The sequence below is a fragment of the Ursus arctos genome, unplaced genomic scaffold (genome assembly GCF_023065955.2).
Source record: "Ursus arctos isolate Adak ecotype North America unplaced genomic scaffold, UrsArc2.0 scaffold_19, whole genome shotgun sequence".
Classification (NCBI taxonomy): domain Eukaryota; kingdom Metazoa; phylum Chordata; class Mammalia; order Carnivora; family Ursidae; genus Ursus; species Ursus arctos.
In genome coordinates this window covers 38,867,337-38,884,668 of record NW_026622863.1, presented here as the reverse complement: position 1 = coordinate 38,884,668, position 17,332 = coordinate 38,867,337, and the positions used below count along the sequence as shown (strand labels likewise).

The 17,332-nt window shown below is 42.8% G+C and overlaps 1 protein-coding gene across 1 annotated transcript in view; it reads right to left on the bottom strand.

Annotated features, from left to right (window-relative positions):
• The window catches only part of TDRD12 (tudor domain containing 12), a 58,679-nt gene extending 53,149 nt beyond the window's left edge, over positions 1-5,530 (bottom strand). Inside the window, exon 1 of the mRNA XM_026484277.4 lies at positions 5,507-5,530. Within this exon, the coding sequence (XP_026340062.2) occupies positions 5,507-5,530 (24 nt within the window). The remainder of the gene's footprint in view (positions 1-5,506) is intronic.
• Between the last annotated feature and the right edge of the window lie 11,802 nt (positions 5,531-17,332).

Sequence of the window (17,332 nt, the reverse complement as noted above, 5' to 3'; positions counted from 1 at the left end):
CACCAAAAGTATAATTTGTACAAGCGAAAAACTGATAAATTGTACTTAATCCAAATTAAAGACTTCTGCTCGTTGAAAGACACTGTTAAGAGAAAGAAGTCATAAACTGGGAGAAGATATCTGCATCACATCCAAAAAAGCACTTCATCCACAATATATAATCTCTAAACACTCAACAAGAAAATGACCAATTAGAGAAATGGACAGATCCAAACGGACACTTGACCAAAAGAGATGGAAGGATGGCAAATAAGCACATGGAAAGACGATTAACATATTATTCATCATTAGAAAGTGTACATTAAAACCACAATGCGATACCACTACACACTAACTAAACATTAGCAGAACGGCTGAAATCCATGAAACTTGACCACATCTTGTGTTGGTGAGGATTCAGGGCAATTACAACTTTTTTTTTCTTTCAAAGATTTTAAGTAATTTCTACACCCAACATGGGGCTCAAACTCACAACCCCAAGATCAACAGCCCAGATTCTAGGTGCCCTGCAGCTAGAACTCTCACACTCTTACACATTGCTGATGGGAACACATAATTGTACCGTCACTGTGGAGAATTTTCTCATGAAGTTAAACAAACAGGTAATCCAAGCCTAGTTATTTAGCCACGAAAATGGAACTTGTGTTCACACAAAAACCTGTCTGAAAAGGTCACAGCGGCTTTACTTATAATCTCCCCAAACAAGAAACAACTCAAATGGCCTCCCGCTGGTGGCTGGACAAACTGTTGCACATTCATACACTACCGACTGCTCAGCAGTAAGAAGGAAGACTTTCACGATTCGTGCAACAACCCAGGTGGGTCTCAAATGCAAACACCGAAGCAGAGAAGCCTCAGGCTTCTGCGTCCTACTGCTGACTCCACGCGCACATTTCCATTTTTAAGACATCCTGGAAAAGGCAAAAGAACAGGGAAGATAAAGATCAGTGGTTGCAGCGGATTTGGGGCAAAGAAAGGACTACAAAGCACAAGGTAACGGAGGAGTGACGGAACTGCTCTCTGCGGTGGTGGTGGTTACAGGACTGTATGCATTTTTCTAAAGGTCACAGAATTCTACACGAAAAATGACGAAGTTTACCATATATAAATCATACCTCAATTTTAAAAAGTTTATGGGTTAAAAAAGAAAAGGGGGGCGCCTGGGCGCCTCAATCAGTTAAGCATCCAGCTCTTGGTTTTTGGCTTAGGTCATGATCTCCGGGTTGTGAGATCTAGGCCTGCTATGGGCTCTGCGCTCAGTGGGGAGCCTGCTTGAGATTCTCTACCTCTGCCCCTCCCCCCACTTGCATTCGCGCGCGCATGCAAATGTCCTCTAAAATAAATAAAATCTTTAAAAAAATGATGCAAAGCAAACATGGCAAAATGTTAAAAGATCTGACAAAGCTAAGTGGTGGATGTCCAGATATTTGTGATTTTTTTTTTTAAGATTTATTCATCCAACAGAGAGAGAGAGACAGCCAGCGAGAGAGGGAACACAAGCAGGGGGAGTGGGAGAGGAAGAAGCAGGCTCACAGCGGAAGAGCCTGATGTGGGACTCGATCCCAGAACGCCAGGATCACGCCCTGAGCCGAAGGCAGATGCTTAACGACTGCGCCACCCAGGTGCCCCTGGTTTTATTTTTTATACTTCTTTTTATGTCCAGAATATTTCCTAATAAAAAGTTAGATTTTAAATTATTTTTAATCACAAGGACGATTTTTTTAAAAAGCTTCTTGTCCTCTGATGTGATATTGCCTATGCAGTATTTTACTAAAAATGCCTAACCTAAACATAACCATGAAGAAACAAGTAAGTCCAAACTGAGTGATATTTTGCAAAGCAACTGGCCCTGTTCTTCATAAAATTCAATGACATCAAAGACACAAAAAAGCCAGGGAACTGGCCTAAATTAAAGAAGACTAAGAGGCCATGACAACTCAATGCAATGTACAATTTTTTATTGGATCCTAGAGCAGAGAAAACAAGTTTTAGAAGACATTATTGGGACAAATGGAGAAATTTGAACAGAGACTATTTATTATGGTATTGGATCAATGTTAAATTTCTCAAGTGGGATAATTATATCATGATGATGTAAGAGAAAGTCTTTGTTCTTAGGAAATACAAGTGTAAGGATTTAGAATTCTCAACTAATTCTGAAATGGTTCAGCAAAAAAGCAAAAAATTTTATATTATATATAAAAATATGCAAATCAAAAAACTGTTAATAATTAGGGTGTAGAGCATATGGTTATTCTCAACATGGTTTTTGTAACTTGTTTTTATATTTGAAAACTTTAAAATATCAAGTTGGAAAGATGTTCAAAAATTTTTTTCAGGTGGTGTTCCTGGGTGGCTCAGTCGGTTAAGTGTCTGCCTTCAGCTCAGGTCATGATCTCAGGATCCTGGGATGGAGCCTGACATAATGCTCCCTGCTCGGTGGGGAGTCTGCTTCTCCCTCCCTTCCCCACTCATGCTTGCACTCTTGCTCTCTCAAATAAATAAAATCTTTAAAAAAAAAACTTGTTAAGGCATCATAGATCCTTTGAAGTTTCCAGAATGTTTCATTTTTTAAAAAACATTTTCCTCTAAAACTTTAAAACTGTAGGCCAGGTTTAGTTTTACCAGCCAGGAGAACACGTGCACTAGTGCAAGGGGACGGGCTCACTAAGATGGGGAGACCCTCACCACTGGCTGCTTCCAGCCATGGCTATACAGCAATACTGCCCACACTGTAATCACCAGCCTTACACATTTTTTCCCCTGCGTGTCTGTTGTATTCCCATTAGAAAAATATCATCTATATAAAATTTTGGTCCACTTTCTTCTCCTTTACCCCTACCATTCAAACTTGAATACTTAAATTTTATTCAAATAAAAGCAGAATCATTTTATCTGGCAAGAGAACTAAGTATTTCACGTCATTACTAGGATTTAATTGAATTACGTGTGCTCTTTATTATTTCTCAGGAATGATTAACCCACCTTTTCTTTATTATTTCCTACATTGTTATTCTCCTTTACTTTTTTTCTTCCTTGAGTAATAATATGAGCGTCTCCTTTCCCACATTCGGTAGTATGAGCATATCCAAGTGTAATTTACAACATCATCTAATCTTTATTTTCTGTTCAATTCCCCTTAGTGTTCGTATTTCCATAACTCCAGATATCTCAGTCAAACTTACACTCTTCAACATCGATTGTAAAAATTAAGATGTTAATTTTAATCCTCTGTGACAATTCCAAACAAAGCAGTAAGATCTGGCCACTCAGAGTCACGCTGATGTGAGAGGTCCTTGGACCTTCATTCTCAACATGGCCTCCTTTGGGCAGGAAAACCACCCTTGAAATACTGTTCGTGGATTCCACGGACAGTGGTGAAATCATTCGTGTGACCACAACAGCTGCTTTACCCCATTAGTGACGTTACAGGCTGCAGCTTTCAGAATTTCACCCGTGTCAACTGTGTTTGCTCAACTCCTGCCACCCCTCCCTGGCACAAGCTGTCCTGTCCACTTAAAGGGTCCATGTAAACAGTCCTGCTGGAACACAGCTTGACCGTGAGACCAATGGCCCTGGGGGCTTTTTCGGTGTCGACCACCTTTCTTATCAAAGATGCCATGGCTAATCCTCCTCTCCTGTAGCCCTTCTGGGGGAACAAGCCCATATCCGCCACTGCATCTCACCGCACTCTGCCTTACTCTTTGCTGACGTAATGGCATGTTGCCTGGGATGCTTTAACACGTATTTTTAATCAACACCTTTTTCTTCATTAGACTCAACAGGCTTGTAATGCTAGTTCTGTTTTTAGTTCTAAAATCTGTTACAACCAATATTAACTGTTAAAACAAAATTTTTAATAATTTTAATTGTGGTAAAATACACATAAAATTTACCATCTTAATCGTATTCAGTGGCATTAACCACATCCATCACCACCATTTCCAGAACTCCTTTCAGCTTGCAAAACTGAAACTCTATACCCTTTAAACTATAATCCCCCCCCCTCCACTCAGCCCCTGAGCAAACACCCTTCTACTTTCTGTCTCTATGAATGTAAGTACTCTAGGAACCTCAGGTAAGTATAATCATATAGTATTTGTCCTTTTGTATTTGGCTTATTTCACTTAAGTGATGGTTCATCCATGTTACAACATGTATCAGAATTTTCACCTTTTTTAAGGCCGAGTAATATTCCATTATATGTCTAGACCACACTTTGCTTCTCCATTCATATTGATGGGCACTTGGGGGGAAAAATTCATCCATGTAAAAGCTAAATTAACCCGGAGAACTACACCTGGTAACCTGTACCACACTTAGGGAACTATTCCTATATCGTATAGAAAATTTGCTTGAGGGCAAACAGGTAAGAACCGGAAGTGTGGCCAGACGAGAGCTGACAGGGTAAAGGATCTAAGACGGGTTGGTTCCCAAGTTTGAGGCACTGAGAATCCAACTCCTCCTGCCAAAAATTCTGCCCGGGTGGATTTGCACGTGCCAGGATCCGCAACCCTAGAAGAGCCCTGTCTTTCTAAAGGAGAAATGGGAGATGTCTATTTAGGACTGGCGACGGAGAGGAGCTTGCCAGTTGGATCTGAAACCCCTGAAAGTCTTGAAGCAAATCCTCTGTAAGAATCAGATGCTTCAAACGTCCGTGAATCTCTGCTCATATAAATTACATTAAGACCTAAAACAGGAGCGGGAAAGTTGATGGTTTTTAAAAATCCCATCATTTGCTACGTTCCTCTCCTCTGCCCACAGAAGCACGATTTAAAAAAATAAAAAAAAATAAAAAATAAAAAAAAGATTTGTATTTCCTTTTCCCAGGGACGGAAACACACCCCTCTGCTCTGGTTTGTAAACTCCTCCCTCCAACTAACCTTGCAAACACGCCATGCCTTCAGTCTCCGGCATCTTTTGAGACAGGAAAACTGCAGCTGCGGGCCCGCCCCGCCTCCTTTCAGCTTCGCTCCGAGGACTGAGGGTCGGAGCCCCGGGGCGCACGCGTGGGGAGGGGGCCGCCATTGTCCCGGGCGCGAGCGAGTAGGGTTTCCCGCGAGAAACCGGGACGGGCGTGTGTGGAGGGGTGGTTGCCACGAGGGGCCCCGAGGTGGGGACCCACCGGAGAGGACCCCTGTCGGGCGAGGGGCCCAGGTGAGGGTCCCCGTGTGCAAGAACTGGGGGCCCGAGAGGGCTCTCCGCCAGCGCCTCCCGGGACGGGTGAGCGCGGGAGAAGGGGTTACGGTCTGTCCTCCCCCCTAATGCTGCAGAGTTCGTAAAAACATGAGTTTCGGACGAACAACTTGTAACTTTTTACTGTGTCCCAAATAATACATGGGCACACCTGAACGGAAATCTCGTGCTGTGGATCTGCATTCGGGGGTCCGGGATCCCATCTAGCAAGCCCACCCGTGGGTCCGAAGCCCCGCGTGGCGTGACCGGCCGGGGCGGCCCCTGCGCGGGGAGAGGGCGGCCGGCCGGCCAGGGCTAGGCGCTCGCTCACCTTCAGCACCAGCACCTCGAGCATCTTCCCCGCGTGTCGCTCGCCGCCGGAGGACCGGCGTGGGGAGACGAGCACCGTCGCGGCCGTGTCCCTTCCCGGGTCTTCCCGTCGCCACTCACTCGGAAGGTACTTTGCGGCCAAAACCGGTGGCAGGGCCGGTCTCCACCCTCCGTGAGGACCCCCGGCACGCCCAGCTCCGGCCCCAGTCCCCGCAGGCCCGCCCGCTGCGCACCACCCGCGACGCTCCGCGTTCTCCCAACAGGACGCCGCCGGGGGCGCGCTCGGGGCACGGGCCCCGCGGCCCCGCGCCCGACCCCGGCCGCGCAAGCCTCGAGGCTTCCAGAAAGCCCGCGCTGCGCCAACGGCCGGGACAACTGCCGGCCTCCCTGTGCGCAGAGCCCGGGGCGGAGGGGCGGGGCAGGGGCGCCGGGAGGAGGCGCGCAGGGGGCGCACAGCGGGCGGTGCCCGGCGTCACGTGGTTCGCCCCCCACCCCCGGCGTCTCACCCTTGCCGAATCAGTTCGGGGTTGTCTGGCAGGGAGTCTCGCCGGGCCCACCTCCACCAGGGGGCCTTAAGGGTGAGGAAGAGGCACAGCCGGTCACTAATGTGAGGGTGGGGGTTCCTGGCAACATCCCCTCCCCCCACCCACCTCAGCCTCCTGCTTGGGGTCCCAGATTTTCTCCTTCCTAGCCCTTAGCGGGCAGGGTTCCCCCAGACTCTGTCACTGGCCATTCTGGTGACCAAACTGCAGCCTCCGGGGCCGGGCTCTTCCCCGCACGTGTATCTGTTGTTGAGGCACCGAAGAGTTCTCTAAATTTTGAACACCTGGACGCCTCAGTTTTTCTCACCTAAAAAATGAGACTCACAATTAGATGGGGTCACACTGTGAAACAAAGGGCACCCAAAAAGCACTCAGGGAGGGTCAGCTTTCACTACTATCTCAGGAATCTCTCTCCAACGCTTGAAAAGCCAACAAGCAAGAAGAAAAAGGAATATTCCTTAAAACTCAAAAGAATCACAGAAAAAATATACCGGGCCTATGTGGTTTTGCAGGTGAATTCTTCAGTATCTTGATTGTGAAAAAACAAAAAATTTAAGACTATGTCAAAAGGTATTAATTTGCTAGTAAAGGGCACCAACTAGATGGCAAAAAAATTGCACCACTTTTAAGAGCATGGCAATTGTGAGGTTATGTTTTTGGGAAACAATGCTCACAAAAGCGTTCAGTTTTAAAAGTTTGTTAGATTTCACAGGGTCAAGCAACATCATCTGCTTAAAGTCTCAGGCAGGAGAGTTGGAGAGGAAAGGTGTGTGGACTTCCAGTGAGGAGGAAAACAGGGCTACCCAGTACAGAAGTTCACCTGTTGTTGAACTGGATTAACCAGGCTTCACCCCCACTGGGGGCACCTGGTGGGGCCAACAAACCTGAAAGCTGCAAACTGTCAGAAGGAGGTGTGAAAGGACCAGATCTTATTTTAACAGGAGGTTCCAGGAACAGTTCCCAAGCCCTAAAGAAAATGCAGGGTACAGCTTTCTCCTAGTTCTTAGTGTGGGGTCAACATTTCTTTTTCTTTTGACTGGAACCCACGCTACAATATGATGTTTCCCAAACTTTTTCACAATGCAGCTCACAGAAAATGTAAGTATTTCTCCATCATACTTCCTGGTCCCCTTGAGGCTGAAGGGGATCAGCATCTGTACCTGTCTCCCCCCAACACGCACCCCCACTAGCTAGTGGGGAGCCTTGCTTTAGAAAATTACCCCACAATAAGTCAGTCATGGGTCTGTGATGTACAGCATGGTGATTATGGTTAATGATACTGTATTGCATATTTGAAAGTTGATAAGAGAGTCGATCTTAGAAGTTCTCATCACCAGAAACCAATTTGTTTGTAAATATGTTTGGGGGCAACTAGAATTATTATGATCATTTCAAAATATATACAAATATCAAATCATTGTGTTGTACACCTGAAAGTAATGTAATATGTTGATTATATCCCAATAAAAAAAATTACTCCACAGGGGTGCCTGGCTGGCTCACTTGGTGAAGCATGTGCCTCTTGATCATCGGGGTTGTGGGTTCGAGCCCCACATTGGGTGTACAGATTGCTTAAAAATAAAATCTTAAAAAAAGTACTTCATAACATAATAAGATGAAAAGACTCCCAGTGCATTTTCATAAGGCAGTTAAGTCCTGATATTAAAACTGGACAAAGATAACACAAAGAACTATAGACTAATTCCACTTACCAACATAGGTGCTGAAATCCCAAATACAGTGCTACCAAGTAAAAACCAGGACAAAAAAAAAAAAAAAAAGGAAATTAAGCCACAGCCAAGTAGGCTGTAGGGGTTATTCCAGGGGTGCAGGAACGTTTAATACTGGTCAGTAACAGATATGGCCAGTTCATGGCACAGCAAGCAATCAAAAGCTGTCGTGAGCAGACTGGCTCGTGCAGGCACATGAAGTGATGTTAGGTGTTAGAAAATTAAAGTCTCGGGGCACCTGGGTGGCACAGCAGTTAAGCGTCTGCCTTCAGCTCAGGGCGTGATCCCGGCGTTCTGGGATCGAGCCCCACATCAGGCTCCTCCGCTATGAGCCTGCTTCTTCCTCTCCTACTCCCCCTGCTTGTGTTCCCTCTCTCGCTGGCTGTCTCTATCTCTGTCGAATAAATAAATAAAGTCTTAAAAAAAAAAAAAGAAAATTAAAGTCTCTCCCATCATGAAAATGATATTCTGGTTCTGCAAAGGGCCTAAGTAGAGAGTAATTTTTTTTTATTGTTTTGCTCTGCACCCCAAAGCATCTTTCAAACCCCCAAGGGAAGGGAGAAAGGGAGAAAAAACAAAGCATTAGGAATAGGAGGGGAAGTCTGAGATAGCAGGACCTCCAATCCTGCGGGACTGCCAGAGCATTCTCTCCTCACTGTGCTCATGGAACTGAAACAAGTTTTCCAGAACTGGCATAATTCTTTTTTTTTTTTTTAAAGATTTTATTTATTTATTTGAGAGAGAGACAGTCTGCTTCTCCCTGCTGAGCAGGGAGCCAGACGTGGGGCTCGATCCCAGGATCCTGAAATCATGACCTGAAGGCAGGCACTTAACTGACTGAGCCACCCAGGTGCCCCTGGAACTGGCATAATTCTTAAAAACGGGTCCGGGAAGGGCCCGTTCTCTCTTCCCTTCCCTGCAGATCCCTCCTCTCCCAAATGTAGTTCAAATCAACTTACCTTGGAGACATCAATTCTAAAAGGCAGTCTGCACTTCCCTAGTTGTTTTTTTTTTATAATATTTTTTTATTATGTTAGTCCCCATACAGTACATCCCTAGTTTTTGATGTAGTGTTCCGTGATTCACTACTTGCGTATAACACCCAGTGTACCATGCAATACGTGCCCTCCTTACTACCCATCACCGGCCTATCCCAATCCCCCACCCCCTCCCCTCTGAAGCCCTCAGTTTGTTTCCCAGAGTCCATAGTCTCTCATGGTTCATTCCCCCTTCTGTTTACCCCCCCTTCCTTCTTCCCTTTCTTCTCCTACCGATCTTCCTACTTCTTATGTTCCATAAATGAGTGAAACCATATGATAATTGTCTTTCTCTGCTTGACTTATTTCGCTTAGCATTATCTCCTCCAGTCCCATCCATGTTGCCGCAAATGTTGAGAAATCGTTCTTTTTGATGGCTGAGTAATATTCCATTGTATATATGGACCACAACTTCTTAATCCAGTCATCTGTTGAAGGGCATCTTGGCTCCTTCCATGATTTAGCTATTGTGGACAATGCTGCTATGAACATTGGGGTGCATATGGCTCTTCTCTTCACTACGTCTGTATCTTTGGGGTAAATACCCAGTAGAGCAATTGCTGGATCATAGGGTAGCTCAATTTTTAACTTTTTAAGTGACCTCCACACTGTTTTCCAAAGTGGCTGTACCAACTTGCATTCCCACCAACAATATAAAAGGGATCCCCTTTCTCCACATCCTCTCCAACATTTGTTGTTTCCTGCCTTGTCAATTTTTGCCATTCTAACTGGCGTAAGGTAGTATCTCAATGTGGTTTTGATTTGAATTTCCCTGATGGCTAATGATTTTGAACAATAAATGGTGCTGGGAAAATTGGACAGCTCCATGCAAAAGAATGAAACTTGACCACTCTCTCACACCATACACAAAGATAAACTCCAAATGGATGAAAGACCTCAATGTGAGACAGGAATCCATCAAAATCCTAGAGGAGAACATAGGCTGCAACCTCTTTGACATCGGCCACAGCAACTTTTTTCATGACACATCTCCAAAGGCAAGAGAAACAAAAGAAAAAATGAACTTGTGGGACTTCATCAAGATAAAAAGCTTCTGCACAGCCAAGGAAACAGTCAAAAAAACTAAGAGGCAGCCCACAGAATGGGAGAAGATATTTGCAAATGACACTACAGATAAAGGACTGGTATCCAAGATCTACAAAGAACTTCTCAAACTCAACACACAAGAAACAAACAAATCAAAAAATGGGCAGAAGATATGAACAGACACTTTTCCAATGAAGACATACAAATGGCTAACAGACACGTGCACTTCCCTAGTTTTAAAATATTCTCACTGGGGGCGCCTGGGTGGCTCAGTCGTTAAGCATCTGCCTTCGGCTCAAGTCATGACCCCAGGGTTCTGGGACCAAGCCCCGCATCGGGCTCCCTGCTCTGCTGGGAGCCTGCTTCTCCCTCTCCCACTCCCCCTGCTTGTGTTCCCTCTCTCACTGTCTCTCTCTGTCAAATAAATAAAATCTTTTTAAAAAATAAAATAAAATATTCTCATCGTTTTCACAAAAAGGAATGAAAAAGAAGCTTGGCCCAAAAGCTGGCTTAATCATTTGTCAGTCGATTTTTAAGAAAAGAACTTCTTTTGCTTTTATTTTTTAGACATTTTGCATCAAGAGAGAGTGGACATTACAGTTATGGCATCATAACCCAAAGATAGAAGTCTGGTGCTTGTCCAGCGTTTACCCCAGACACCTCAGTTGTCTTTCATGGACTCGATCTATCAGAGAATGCCTTATTCATGGTTCCCACTAATATTATATATCTGTCAGATTATCCCTGTTTCTTGTGTATTTTTAATAGCTCAATGTTGTGTTATTCACTGCAAGAAAGTTCTCTTATCTCCATTTTGAACTATACACTATCAAACTAAAATTAACCTTGGTCCCATTTACTGCTTTGTACATTGATACTTCATCTGATTAATACTCTCTAAGCTTTTCTTGTTTTTTCTTTTTACTTTTAGCCCTCCTGCAGAATTGTTTTAAGTGACTTACAGTTAGGTTTAGTTTTTTCCCAGTTTGAGATATAGTTGACGTATAACATTGTATAAGTCTAAAGTGTATAACATAGTGATTTGATATGTGTATATATTATGAAATAATCACCACAGTAAGTTTAGTTAACATTTGTCACCTCACAGAGTTAGTTTTTTCCTTGTGATGAGAACTTTTAAGATTTACTCTTAGCAACTTTCAAATACACAATATAGTATTGTTAACCATTAGCCATCACATTGTACGTTCCAGCCTTAGAACTTATTCATCTTGTAACTGAAAGTTTGTACCTTTTGATCACCTTCGCTAATTCCTGCACCACACACCACCCACCTCTGGCAACCAAAAATCTGATCTCTGTTTCTATGGGCTTGGTGTTGTTTTGTTTTGTTTAGATTCCGCCTAGAAGTGAGACCATACAGTATTTGTCTTCCTGTCTGATTTACTTCATTTAGCATATTGCCCTCAAGGTCCATCCATGTTTCATAAACGGCAGGACTTCCTTCTTTTTTATGGCCGAATGGTATTCCATTATATATAATAAATTAATTAACATTACATATATCATATATATTAGAAGATATACATTTATATATGAATATAATAGTGCTCCACCTTTTCGTTAACCATTCTTCCATCTTGGACAGGTTGTTTCCATGTCTTAGCTATTACAAATAATGCTGTAATAAACATAGGGGCGCAGCTATCTCTTCAAGATAGTGATTTCATTTCCTTTGGATATATTCCCAGGAGTGGGATTGCTGCATCATGTGGTTCTACTTTTAATTTTTCAGGAATCCCCATACTGTTTTCCTTAGCGGCTCTATACCAGTTTACATTCCCACCGACCGTGCACAGGGATTCCCTTTTCTCCACCACTTCATCAACTCCTGCTATCTCTTGTTTTTCTGATGATAACCATTCCAACAGGTGTGGGGTGATATCTCATTGTGGTTTTGATTTGCACTTTCCTATTAATTACTGATACTGAACATTTTTTCATGTACCTGCTGGCCATCTGAATATCTTCTTTGGAAAAATGTCTATTCAGATCCTTTGTCCGTGTTTTAATTGGATTTTCCTGGCTGAGTTGTATGAGTTTCTTATGTATTTTGGATATTAACATTATCAGATATGTGGTTTGCCTTTTCATTCTGATTGAAACAATGTAGTCCCACTTGTTTTTTGTCAGTTGTGTTTCAAGTGTCATTTCCAAAAAAATTATTGTGAAGACCCGTGTCTTTTGCCTTTTCTCTGTTTTCTTTTAGGAGTTTTATGGTTTCAGGTCTCACATTTAATTAAGTTTTTAATCCATTTCTAGGGGTCTGGTTTCATTCTTTTGCATGTGAGTACCTGATATTCCTGACATCATTTATTGAAGAAACTAGGTTTTCTCCATTGAGTATTCTTGGCTATCTTGTCAAATACTGGTTGACTGTATATGCATAGGTTTATTTCTGAGCTCTTGATTCTATTCCATTGGTCTGTGTGTCTACTTACATGCCGGTACCATACAATTGTGATAGCTTTGCAGTATAGTTTGAAGTCAGGAAGTGTAATGCCTCCAGCTTTGTTTTTCTTTCTCAGGACTGCTTTTCCTATTTGGGGTCTTTTATGGTTCTGCATGAATTTTAAGATGGTTTTTTCTATTTCTGCCAAAAAAAAAAAGTCATTGAAATTTTCGTAGGGATTGACTGAATCTATACATGATATGGGGTTGTCCGGACATTTTAACAATATTATTTCTTCCAATCCATGCTGTCTTTTCCATTTGTGTCTTCTTCAGTTTTCTTCAACAATGTCTTAATAGTTTTAGTGCAGAGCTCTTTAGTGCAATGATCTTTCATCATTCCTAAGTATTTCATTATTTTTGATGCTATTGCAAATGAGATTGTTTTAGTTCTTTTTTAGAGAATTCATTTTAGTGTACAGAAATGCTACTGATTTTTGTATGTTGATTTTGTATCCTACAACTTTACTGAATTTATTGATTAGATCTAAGTTTCTCGGTGGAATATTTAGGATTTTTTACATATATTTTTCTATGTATATAAAATCATGTCACCTGCAAATAGAGACAATTTTACTTTGTCCTTTCCAACTCTAATGTCTTTTACTTCTCTTTCTTGCATGATTGCTCCAGCTAGAATTTCTAGTACTGTGTCGAATAGGAATGGTGAGAGTGGGCACCCTTGTCTTGTTTCTGATCTTAGAGAAAAATATTTCAACCTTTCACCACTGAATATGATGCTAGGACTTCTAGTACTATGTTGAATAGGAGTGGTGAGAGTTGTCACCCTTGTTTTGTTCCTGATCTTAGAGAAAAATATTTCAACCTTTCACCACTATGAAGTTGGCTGTGAGCTCGTCATCTATGGCATTTGTCATGTTGAGGTACATTCCTTCTATACCAAATATATTGAGTTTCCTGTGTTGTTAATTTTAGCCATTTTGACTGGTGTAAGGTGGTAACTCATTGTAGTTTGGATTTGCATTTCCCTGATGATGAGTGATATTGAGCATCTTTTCATGTGTCTGTCAGCCATGTGGATGTCTTCTTTGGGAAAATGTCTATTCATGTCTTCTGCCCATTTCTTAACTGGGTTATTTGTTTTTTGGGTGTTGAGTTTGATAAGTTCTTTATGGATTTTGGATACTAATTCTTTATCAGATAGGTCATTTGCAAATTATCTTCTCCCATTCCATAGGCTGCCTTTTAGTTTTATTGTTTGTTTTCTTTACTGTGTAGAAAACTTTTATCTTGATGAAGTCCCAACAGTTCATTTTTGTTTTGTTTCCCTTGTCTTTGGAGATGTGTCTAGCAAGTTGCTATGGCCGAGGTCAAAGGGGTTGCTGCCTATGTTCTCCTCTAGGATTTTGATGGTTCCCTGTCTCACATTTAAGTCTTTCATCCATTTTGAATTTATAAAATATGAATTTTTTAAAACATTTACAGTACTCTATAGACATATTCTTCACATTTACTTCCTATATTTAATTGATTTCCACACTCCCCATTAGGACTTCTACCACATACTTCTACTTTAAAAGTTTTTGTTTTGATTAATCTCTCAGTTATCCATAATATTCCTATCAAGTGAATTTTTTCAGAACAGGTGGGATTTTTAGAGCCCATATGTGAATGAAAATTGTATTCATGACTTTCATACGATATAATTATTCTCTACACACATCCTTTCCCTCTGCTCAGTATATTCTGTTACTCTGTGACACACATTCAGAAGCCTGATTTTCTACCTTTGTGAGCAATCTTCTCTTTTTCTTCCTGAAAATCTGTGCATTCTTTATCTTTGAAATTCAAAATATCATACAGATATTGGACAATTTTTGTTAATTTTCCTTTGACAGCAACAGGACCTTTTTATCTGAAGATCAACATTTTTCTTCAGCTCAAAGAAATTTTATTCTCTTCTCTAAATAATGGTTTTCTTCCTTTTGTCCTGGAATCTTCTTTTATACATGCCAACGATCCACATGTCGGTTACTCATCCTCGTCTGTTTTCCTGAGGCAGTAGTAACAGAGACACTCAAGAACAAAAACAGTCCAGAGACCCGGGTTGGTTTCAAGGCAACAGTATGTGAAAAGATCCTGAGGTGGAAAGAACTTTGAATAATCGAGGAAGAGAAAGAAGACCCTTCTGATGGGAGTGTAGGAGAAGGGTGTATGAAATCAGAGAGAAAGGTGGGGACTTGCAGGCCACAGTAAATTCTGTTTTTAAGTGTGAAGAAAAGCCACTGAAGGGTTTTAATGAAGGCAGTGCCAGGACATGGCTTACATTTTGATGTCGAGAGCATTTTTCCAGTTCAATAGGAGAGAATGCGTCATGAGGTTAAGAATGAAGATGGAGAGACTAGCTCTTACATTTGTTACAGGGCTGTTAGAGTTGGCTAGGTAAGATATAACTGTGGCTCAACTGAGGTGATGGCAGTGCAGAGGACAGAGGATGGGAAAATCCAGATAACTGTGGGCAACAGAATCAACAGGACTTGCTAGTCACCTGGATATAAAGGAAAAGGAGGAATCAAGAATGACTAATATTTTTAGCTTAAATAACTGGTAGATTTCTGATATAGGAAGATTGTGCTGAGGGAACCTGCTTAAAAGGGAAAATTACAGGTTAGGAAACAAGTTCAACTGTTTTCAACAAATAGACCCCGAAATACAGTGACTTCTATTTTCTTTCACGTAACAAGCAAGAGGTGAGCCGCCCAAGTCTGGCAGGCAGCTATATCCTAACACCTGGCTTCTGTCTCTGGGTCCCAGGGAGCTGCTCCAGTTGTCACAATGTTCAGCCATTGAGGAGAAAAAGAAAGTGGAGGGCAAGCAGGTTTCTTTTTAAAGGATGTCACCTGGAAGTTGCTTACCTTACCCAAGGACAGAAGAGGGTCTGAGAACAGGTACTGAGGGGCTCCAAGAGGTAAAGGTCAATTAGAGGAGAAGTTAAAGAGAAGGCAGAGGATGAGTGGCTGAAGAGGAGGAAGGAGTGGAAAACTGCCCAAAGTTGCAGAGAAGTTAAAAGCAAAATAGAGGTTTGAGAAGAGACCGTAAATAACTACATATGCCCAAATGTGAGGGCTCCCCCACCCCAAAATCCCTTGGAAGAGAAGTCCCCTTATACCTGAGCCCTTTGTGTCTCCCACAGTATAGGACACTCTTATTTTTATTAACAGAACTGAGGACGAGACACGTTAACTTGAAATGCTGATGCCTGTGCAGTTTTGGATTCTCATAGAAATCATTCAAAGGAATCGGCAAAAGAAGGTAGGTAATGGAAATGAATACCGACTTTGTATTTATTCCTGAGTTTGTAACTTCGGTTTCAAGAGACTGTATAGTATCATAGAAAATAAGTTTTCCTGGCTGCGTGCTGGATGAGATGGCATGGAGTAGGGATGCCAGCATGGGCGGGAAGGGGTCTAAGAAGGAGGAGGAGGGACACGTGATTGGCTTCCTGCTTCTGCATCTGAAGCCCAGGTGGCTTGAATACATGGGATAAGAAAGAGCATATGGTAAACGCCACAAACTCTTGCAAGCTGGGCTCTAGAACAACGCTCTTTTTTGGCTCACGCTATTTTGTGTTGGGGCCTTAGGGTATCACGACAGGTAGGAAGTCATGTGATAGTCTTCCAAAAGAAATTCTTGGAAGAAGGAGACAACGTTTCATTCAGATGAAAAAGACCAAAATACATCGTTATGAAGAAAACTATGTCACATTACTTTGTCACATCTCCTAAAATCACCCACTGAATCATGTAACTCCAGCAAAAAGGGTGCAGGGCTAGGAGGGGTGGGAAAGGCGATGCTGTGCAGTTTTCTGACTTGCTCCCAGCCACCTAAGTGAGCCTGGAACACTCCCCTACCGACAAAAAGAGTCCTCACAGCCTGTGCCGGCCTCATCGCCTTGTGTGGGAATAGCCTTTCCCTGTTTCACACTCAGTGTTGTCGTCCTTTGCTCCGTGTAAGCATGTGCCTCCTAGGACCCCTGGCCAACCCCACGACTGTATCTGTCCACTGCAGGAGGAGATGGGATCCTTCTGTAGCACAAGAGGGGTGTCTGCAGGCCACGTACTCTGTGTCGGCTGCAGGCGGAACACCTGCTGGCTGTGGGGGCCTGACGTGTATTACTGGAGCAGATTCTGCTCTGCCTCTTGTCCATGTGAATACAGTGTTATTCCATCCAGTGCCTGGCTCTGTCGTGGCTTCTTCGGTGACGATGATACCAAGATGCTGTGGGCCGAACTGCTACCCTTTCTGCTTCCGGTGGTCGTAACTGGTGTCGCTTCCCTGACAAACCATCAGGTTCTACTCTTAGCTATGGCACTAACCAGCTGTGTGAATCTCAGCTGTCTAACTGGCAACAGAATGGTGTTCAGCGAGTTCTTTTCCAGCTATAACATTCTGTTTTCTGTGAGAATGAAAGAGTATTATGCCCAAAGCCAAAAATCAGTAAGGAGAGCTTCTGTAGGTCCAGAAGCCAGGGGGAATGCTAATAGTATATGGTTCTCAAAACGTATATATTGGAACCATTCACTGAAGAAAACATGTTTACTTTAGATCAGAGTTTCTCAACCTTGACCAGATAATTGTGCGTAGCTGTTCTATTTATTGTAGGATATTTAACCACATTTCTGGCCTCTCCCCACTAGATGGTAGAAGCATCTCACTCTTACAACCAAAAATGTTTCCAGGGGCGCCTGGGTGGCACAGCGGTTAAGCATCTGCCTTTGGCTCAGGGCGTGATCCCGGCGTTATGGGATCGAGCCCCACATCAGGCTCCTCCGCTATGAGCCTGCTTCTTCCTCTCCCACTCCCCCTGCTTGTGTTCCCTCTCTCGCTGGCTGTCTCTATCTCTGTCGAATAAATAAATAAAATCTTAAAAAAAAAAAAAATGTTTCCAGACACTGCCAAATGTCTCCTGAGGGGCAAAAGTGCCCTGGGTGGGGAACCATTCATCTGGATGTATTCCTCTAGCCAAGACGAAGTAATA